The 8,840-nt window shown below is 45.9% G+C and overlaps 1 protein-coding gene across 1 annotated transcript; it reads right to left on the reverse strand.

The window, feature by feature from the left end:
- Positions 1–1,169: 1,169 nt before the first annotated feature.
- On the reverse strand, positions 1,170–7,350 carry GINS3 (GINS complex subunit 3). Its single transcript, XM_030299631.1, has 3 exons — positions 6,964–7,350; positions 4,514–4,747; positions 1,170–2,650 (listed from the first exon to the last, which is right to left on the reverse strand). Exons 1-3 carry the CDS (start codon positions 7,147–7,149, stop codon positions 2,423–2,425), a joined length of 648 nt encoding a protein of 215 aa, XP_030155491.1. The 5' UTR covers positions 7,150–7,350; the 3' UTR covers positions 1,170–2,422.
- Positions 7,351–8,840: the final 1,490 nt, after the last annotated feature.

Raw genomic sequence — 8,840 nt, forward strand, 5'->3', positions numbered from 1 at the left:
GAAGGCAGACCCAAAAGCGGTAAGTAAGGGAGGGCCAAGAAGGCACCTAGGTTTTTGTCCTGTGTAATAGGGAGGGATGATGATGTCCGAAACGGAGAAGAGAAAAATTATAGGAGGAGCAGACCTGAAATCAGATTAGCTCAGTTTCAGCCATGTTAGGTCAGATGTTGACACAGCAAGGTCAAGTGGGTGGCTGGATGCAAATCTACGGTTGGAGGGAGGGGTCTCGAGCTGGAGATCAAACTTGGGGTAGTCAACAGCACACAGATGGTATTAAAGCTTGAGATGCGACGAGATGCCCCTCCAAAGTGGGAATGGCGAAGAGAGACCCAAGGACTGAGCCTAGGGCTGTCTCAAGTTCAGAGGTCGAGGAGAGCAGGAGGAACGGACCCAGGAGACCAAGACTTGCCCCACTTCTCTGACAGCCCAGGTCATCCCAGGGAGAAACCTGAAAATGATGACGTCTTTATAAGTCATGAAGTCCAGAGTTACCTGGTAACAGAGCCTTAAGGGGGAAAGGGCACACGTATCCCCCTTGATTTTAAGAGCAATTTGGTACTGTGAGTTGTTTGTTGACTCATTTGGAAAAATTCACCTCTTGAAAGGGACCAAAGAGTGATCCAAAAAGCCTGATTTGGGGAGGACTGCAGGGGGGACAGAGGTAGTTAATTGACAGGCTTGAAGGCAGACTTGTAACTGGGAATAGGATTCAAAAGCTACTTGTAATCTATTCAAAATTTAAAACGGAATGAATTCTGCACATTGCATACCCACGTATTCCTGGCATGTGGCTCCTGTGCATTTTTTTCCCCAATAAGAGAAAAAAATGGCAGCAGCCTGAGGACTGACTTTAAACACAAAGCTATCTGTGAAAACAGTGAATCCCAAAATTGAATAATATACTTTTCTCACTCTATGAATCATCTCTGGGGCCCTGGCTAGATGTAAATGCTGTGCTCACCACGAGGTCCTACCTTTCTGGGACCCATCTCGTTCCTACAGGGAATGTAGCTCATACTCTTGAGTCAGGTGCAAACAAAAGAGCAGCCACGGAAACACGGATTTAGTTGGGCATTGTTGTTGAATATGATCACAGACAAATTCTCTGAGAGCTCTGTCTGATTGTCTGTAGTACTCGAGTTACGAAATAGTTACTTGTACCGAATGTATTCATGTTGCAAGTGGGTCATTTATTTAGCACCAAAATCAAATTATAAAAACATCGGTTCCATCTTAAAACATTGCATTTCAAAAGCTGTTCTGGCATTCCAAGTTTGCATCGATACATCTGCACAATCTGAATACCCCAAACCCCTCTATGATTTCTAATGACAAAGACCATTCTCAGTCGTTATGGGAAGCTGGTGTGGAGACAACTGCCCGTCAGATGGTGTCCCCCAGGGAACGATGTTTCTTACTCAGCCCGAGGTTTCTGCCTTGATCTCCAGGAAGAATTTTGAGCTTGCTTAAACATGCTTAAACACATTCTCAGTAAACGGTCAGGAATCCTCTAGGTCATAATGCCACAAAATTGACCAAAGAGGAAGAACATAGTCAAGGTCTCCTGCCATTTACATTTGCCATGTTCAGCTTCTCAAAACAGGGCTCTTCCTAACCGCAATCCTAAGTCCCAGCTTTCAAAATAAGACGGCTTGGTTAACACCCTTTAATAACTACTATGCAGCGGCAAATGACTCCATGACAGCTTTTCTAGGGAGGAGAATGGATTGCTGGGGCGGGTGGGCTCTAAGATCTCAAGGTGAAAGACAAGCTCAGGGTAACCATTCCCCTCCAGGCTGACCACAGAGTTTTGTGAAGCCCAGTCCATCCAAAGCCCGGACTGCAGAGGAGGAGAGCAATGCTTTCTCTTTAGTAAAAAGCCCTACCATTCATCTGTCTTATCATTTTCCTTCTTTATTCTTGGCACTGTTTTCTGTAAATTGGGGTGTGACATCCTCGCAGGCAGGACGCAGGAGACATTCACAAGTAAGGGCCAGCATCCTGGAGGTGCTGTCCTTGGAGCAGCCATATAGGAAGATGCAGCAGTTAAGTTCAAGAGAACATTTGTGGGCAGATGGCCCATTTGTACCTATCCTTTGGAGCAGCGAAAGTGGACATCGGAGGGTGTCACACTCCCGGATACAAGGGATCCCATTTCCAATTGTATTATGATGCATGTGGTAACTGTATTTTACAAAAGACTTGCTTTGGTTTTCCCCGGCTATGGGTCAGCAGGGTGGGAGAGTTATAAACCATACAGGCCAGGGACTTCCTGCACACGTCCTTTCCCAAACAGATGGCACCGCTCCCAAACTGTTGTGGGAAATAAGCCATGACATGGCCCTTTACAAGGTCAACGAGGCTCTATCAAGGACACACAGAGCAAAACTCCACAAGGAGCAATTCTGTGTTCTTCTGACCTTCAGTCTTCCATATCCGTGAATTTCTCTCTTATAGTTTGAACGAGGTTGGAAGCTGTGATCTGAGAAGCCTGCCCCTTCTCCCAACACTGAAAGTCATTCAGTCCTTTCTGCCCTGTTTGAAATAAGCCCCTCTCCATCTCGTCCAGCCTGGCTACCAATGCCGAAGTGTCTTCATTGTAAGTGTTCTGGGAGGAGTCCATAATGCGGCGGAAACGTCCAATGAATGTCTGAAGAAGGAATGAGTGAGAAAAATCAGATCCATTTTTCCCTGAACATTTAAATGTCACGAAGGGCAAAAGTTTGGTCTAGGACTCAGTCAGAAGGAGGTCTCAGGTGACTTTAGCACTCGAGGAAGTGATTTCACATTGCCATGCCTCAATTTCCTCATCTGTGAAATGGACGGTTATGAATATCCAACAGGTTGTTATGGTAGCCAATGAAAGAATACATGTAGGACATCTAGCAACTGGCTGGCAAGAGTAATCTGCTCAAAAAGCGCTACCCATTAATTTGAGCCCTGCATTAGGTTCTGCGCTGATAGTACGGAGCCTGCTTGGGATTCTCTCTCTTCCTCTCTTTCTGCCCCTCCCCACACCCCACCAAAAACATTAAAAAAATTAAAAAAAAAAAGGGTTACCCATTATTGTTATTACTAACAAAGGCCACAATAATGTACTGTGACACGCACAGATAAGTTTGGACCAGAAACTAATCTAATTGAGTGCATTTTATATCTTTTTCAGTGTGAGAGCAGGATAGAGACACAAATGACTGAGGGTTGTCATTTTACCACAGGGCCCTGAGACCAAGCCACAAGCCCCTGCCTCAGTTTCTTCAATTGCCTCATGGAGTTATCACCTTACCGATGGACAACTTTATAGAACTTGAAAGCAGTGATGGAAAAAGGAAAGATATAACTCACTAACAAAGGGCACTGTTCCAATTCAAGGACATGTCCTGGAGACACTGTAAGACAAATAAATGGACTTTCCCTATTTTTAGCTTTCTGCTCAAAAGAGTTTCATAAGCTCCAACTGTCTCTAGTCTATGTATTGATTTCTTTATCTCAGTGGATGGCAACAATGTTTTTCTTTACTATTTACATCAAAAACCATTCCAGTACATGTTAGGCCAAACAACCCTTGAGCCTGATGGAGGGTATCTATATAGTCCAGGGAGGAAACGTGTCTTCAGCTGAAGTTCTCATAAAGCTAGAAATGAGGAAGTAAAATAAGAGGTAGAAAGGGTAGCCTCTCCTAATATTAGCAAAAAAAACCCAATTATGGGGGCGCCTGGGTGGTTCAGTCAGTTAAGTATCTGACTTTGGCTCAGGTCATGATCTCACGGTTTGTGGGTTCAAGCCCTACATCGGTCTCTGTGCTGACAGCTCAGCACCTGGAGCCTGCTTTGGATTCTGTGTCTCCCTCTCTCTCTGCCCCTCCTCCGCTCAGGCTCTGTCTCTCTCAAAAATAAATAAACATAAAAAAAATAATGATTATGATGTTAAATAAGGTTATGTCATAAAGGATGGTAATATGGGTATAACATTGTTTTGTCCGTGGAAAACAACAGTAATAGTTACCATTTGTTAAATGGCACCACCTAATCTCACTACGATGCAATAATTTTGGCACTATTGTTATCTCCATTTAACAGGTGAAAAATAGAAGCCTATAGAGGTCACGCAGTTCATACATAGCAGAGCCATGATTTAGCCCCAGAGCAAGGGACGGGAACAAATAACACATGTACTCCTGACGGGAGCCCTCAGACCAGTCTTGGGGCTGGGCCAGGCTGGCGTATTTAAGTGCCTGTCACCTATAGTCAACCATCATCTCTCTTATTTCCAGGCCTTCCTGTGGCCCCAACTCTTAACAAACAAATATGAAGAGCTGCAGACAAGTCATTTTTTTTTTAAGTCATTTTTAAGTAAATATATAATCGGCAAATGCAGTCTAACTGTAGGCCGCTGTGGAATACTAATAAAAACTTGAAAAACTGTATAACATGAACACTCCCTGGGTAAGGGTGGAGGCTGGTGGCTCCTAAGGTGTGTGTGGTGCCATAGGGTTTTCACATCAATTACTTGCCTGCAGGAGAGACTGGGAGATGTCTGCATTCTCTGGACTGTCAAAATGCAGGAGTTGGGATCCAAACCCATAGAAATGCGGCCCCAGTTTGTGGAGGTCCACCACGTTGGCATCGGCGCTGAACACGGTCCTCCAACCTTGCTGGTAGATCTTGGGAAGGTCCACAGAAAGGATCCGCCGCTTGTGGTCAAAAAGTCCCTTTGCCAGCCACAGGGGGAGTTCGAGCTTTGAGCCCTGCATCACACAGGAATGTAGGTTTTAAAAGCAAATAGCGTAATAAATGTGTGTGGCAATACACAGAAATACAGGTTGCCCGAACAGGTATCTGCTGCCTGTTCTGTTTGGGGGCGTGGCTCCCAAAAGCAGAAGGTTGTGACTTGAAGAGATGAACTGCATGGGCTGAAGTTTTACATCATAATGGAATGGTGAGAACAATGGTTTTTGTTCAACAGAAGCACAGTACGGAACAAAAATGTGGTACAAAGGGGAAGTTTCCTAACTCACATAAATAAAAACTTCCAATTGCAGATACTTCAGAAGTATAATAAATATTTCTGGGGGCGCCTGGGTGGCTCAGTCGGTTGAGCATCTGACTTCGGCTCAGGTCATGATCTTGTGGCTCGATGAGTTCAAGCCCCGCGTCAGGCTCTGTGCTGGCAGCACACAGCCTGGAGCCTCCTTCAGGTCCTGTGTCTCCGTCTCTCTCTGCCCCTCCTCCGCTCACTCTCTCTCTCTCTCAAAAGTCAATGAACATTAGAAAAATACAAAAATAAGCATTTCTGCTTTCTTTAAATATTCCATACCTGTTCCTCATACGCACTCACTGGAGGCCTACTACGCACTAAGTAAGCACCACCAGGTACTGGGCGATATATGGAAAAACAGCATCAGCCTGAGCTCAGGCCACAGCCCCTCTCCATCCCACTTCACAGCTTCAGAGAGGACAGTAAAGATACACATCTCTCTATATTTTTAAAGCCTTAACAGAACTGGAAAATACAATGAGGTGGCCATGACAGACCAGAAATCAAGAGAAATATCAAAAAAAAAAAAAAAAAAGGCCAAATATAACTGAGTTGAAGGCATCTGCAGACAGAAAGTGTGCAGAAAGTTAACACAGCAAGCCTCAGACCGCCCTCCTTAGAGGGGCCTGCCTGCAGAGTTGATCCTTGGTGGGTGTCCTGGAACTTGGGTTTCAGGAGGGTTCCCACTCTTCTCAGAGTGGATAGGAGTGCCTCACTGTGCTTATGCAGTTTGCACAATGTGGCTTATGCTGAATACCTGCTTTCCTTCTGGGAGTCTGGAATCTTGGAATGTGTTCGGTAGAATGCCTGTGTAACTAGCCCTCAGTACGACCATGGGTACTGAGTCTCTAATGAGCTCCCAAGTACACATATTTCACCCATGCTGTCATAATGCGTTACTACAGGGCTTTACTACAGCGTAAAGCCTGCTTGGGATTTTCTCTCTTTCTGCCCCTCCTCTGCTTGTGCTGTCTCAAAATAAATAAATAAATAAACTTAAAAACAACAACACATCAGACAAATCCCAACTGAGGGACATTCTACAAATTACCTGACCAGCACTCCACAGAACCAACATGGTCCTCAAAAACAAGGAAAGTCTAATAAACTGTCACAGCCAAGAGCAGCCTAATTAGGTATGATACTAAATGCAATGTGGTAAACTGGATGGACATTAGGGGGAAGGAAGGCAGTATGAATAAAGTACCGGCAGTGCGTCTCTGTTTACCAATGTGTAAGAGGACAAAAATCCTTACCTGTTATAATGAAAAGTCAATAAATAATGTCTTAATTTTTTTAAATCAAGAAAATAAGCTTAAGACTATTATTTAAAAACACAGGGGTAAATCTTGAGGATACTATTTTTATTTTCTTTTTAGTGAGAGAGAGCAGGCGAGCAGGGGAGAGGGGCAGAAGGAGAGAGAATCCCAAGCAGGTTCCACGCTCAGCTTGGAGCCCAATATGGGCCTTGATCCCATGAGACTGGGATCACGACCTGAGCCAAAATCGAGAGACCGAGCCTCGGCTGACTGAGCCACCCAGGCGTCCCTTTAACTATTTAAAAAGTGGACAGACCAGTGATCAGAAACCCCGATCCTTAAGTAGTCAGTAGTAACCAATCCTTAAGCTTTCAACATATTGGGGGGGGGGGGGGAGACACTGCTCACTTTGGGCAGTTTCAAAAATGCAACCAGCGGCCTGACGACCTAAGATAAATTTAGTTTCACACTGGGGGCGAAGGCTAAAAAAACACTTCAGAGCACTGAGACCCGAGACCCGCCGATACAACTCCTTAAAGCGTAGGGCCGGGCTTCCCCCTAAAACCACAAATCCCGCGGGGCAGCGCGCCCGCGATGCGGGGCCCAAGGCCGCGAGGCACACTGGGAATTGTAGTCTTTCTCGGGGGATCTGTCCCTATATGCTTACCTGAGGAATCGTGTGGTCAGTCTCGGCACCTCCGCTCCGCTCCAGGAAGAAAGCCCCGAGGCGAGGCATGGGGGTCTCTGTGCGCACCGGGAGCTTCTCGTGGGACATCAGGATGTCGTCCAGCGACAGAAAGTTCTCCTCAGGCCCGAGTGCACCCGACTCCACCCGGAAATAAGCCTCGGACATGGCGGCGGCGGCGGCTTCAACTTCTCCGCTTCCACTCGTGTGAGGCTAGGAGTCCGGGATATAAAAAGCAGGAGAAAGCGGAGGCAGGCCCGGGTTGTAAAGGGTAAGGAGGTCGCTGCAACAGCTAGCCGGAATTGAAATTTTTCCCGCGCCGGGGACGCGCCAGACTGGAGCAGTCGATCCAAGAGGTCGGCCCAGGCAGAAGCAATAGACAGTCTGCGGACTTGGTCCCACGTGATCAGGGGCGGGGCGTATTAGGAACCGCGCTCGAGATTTCCACCTGTAGGGTGTAAGCTGGATGTGGGCACCTTAACAAGGAGCTGGAAGTGCCCGTTGTAGTTGCTGGATGCATCTGTACTAGATTGTGTTCATGTGGCCCTTTATATGTTTATATGAAATTTAAAACGCTTTGCAACACGTTTGGGGTTTTACAAAAAGACATTACTGTGGCCTCCGTCTCAGGCCTGATCAAGTCAGCCCGGTTTACTGTAGTTTTGTCACTGTATCTGTTAATCTTCGTGCTTGAAAGAAACATGAAAACAAGACCTCCAGCACTAGCCCCAGATAGTTATGGACTATTTGTAGTATTTGGCGTTGATAAGGGAAGGAGGAGGAGGAGCACTAGACTACCCCTGGTTCCCAAAGGTCCTGAGTTTACTTCAGGGCCTTACCATCGACTGGCAATCTCCTTTCGTGGCTCTTAATTTAAATCCTTAAAAGAGGAAATCTAATTGGCTCAGTTTGTCTTTTTGAACAAGGTCACAACAGTCATAAGTTGCCAGCCACCCTATAGATTGGATGGGTGCCTGTTGCTTGTGTAGTTGTGGGAGAGGGGTAGGGAAGGGATCATGGTTATGGGGAAATTAATGAAGAGAAACCTCACTAGAATGGAGTCGGGAGGTTCAGCAGGGGTAGCTCTCATGCCCTTACCACTCTTTGTTAATTGCAAATCCAACAGGGAAAGAGGGAACTTGCACCCGGATACAATTTTACCACCTGGGCAACAGGAAGAAAGGCTTTCCTCCAAAGGTCCAGCCATGAGAAGCCACTATACTTTGAACTCCTACTATTTTACTCCAGTGAATTTCTTGTTCTAACAGTCTTCCCAACTCCCCTACCTCCTCTGTAGAAGAACCAACTCTCCTTTGTTCTCTGGACTTGTCTATGGTTTTGCTGTAGTTTTCTTGCCCTGGATGGCAATTCTCTGCTATTCCCGGATAAACCTATTTTTGCTAGTAAAGTAACTGGCAGTTTTATTTTTAATATAAACAGTTACATGTTACCAGATTTGGGGGTGCTATTCAATCATGGCTGTGAGTGGTGGAGAGTGTTGAGAAATACGGTGTAGGACTTCATACAGAAGGGTCTTTTCTGGGGTTAGAGCTATAAGCAAAGGGTTCATGGGAAGGAGATGTGTATCAGTCCATCTTTCTTATTCCCTGCTTTTTAGGATACTGTGACATCTATCCCTTGTAGGGTGGGCTAATTCCTAGAGTAACAAACAACTTGCCTGTGAACACACCTTACATTAACCAAACAATCGAAAGCCTATACCCCCAACCACCTCCTTTAACTCTCACACACCAAGCCAACAGTTACCCTGCCTTAAATCACCCCGGGGCCAAATACTGGATAATGAGAGACCACCCTTATAGCCCAGAGTCCACTAACATTCAAAGTACCCCATCCTA

The sequence above is a fragment of the Lynx canadensis genome, chromosome E2, assembly GCF_007474595.2.
Source record: "Lynx canadensis isolate LIC74 chromosome E2, mLynCan4.pri.v2, whole genome shotgun sequence".
Lineage (NCBI taxonomy): Eukaryota > Metazoa > Chordata > Mammalia > Carnivora > Felidae > Lynx > Lynx canadensis.

What these genes read in the sequence shown, in the direction of transcription:
- GINS3 (XM_030299631.1), bottom strand. Translation starts at nt 7,149, where the DNA reads ATGTCCGAGGCTTATTTCCGGGTGGAGTCGGGTGCACTCGGGCCTGAG. An exon ending in CTGACCACACGATTCCTCAG is followed by an intron (nt 4,748 to 6,963) that starts GTAAGCATATAG and finishes TGTGTGATGCAG; the next exon opens with GGCTCAAAGCTCGAACTCCC. An exon ending in TCTCCCAGTCTCTCCTGCAG is followed by an intron (nt 2,651 to 4,513) that starts GCAAGTAATTGA and finishes TTCCTTCTTCAG; the next exon opens with ACATTCATTGGACGTTTCCG.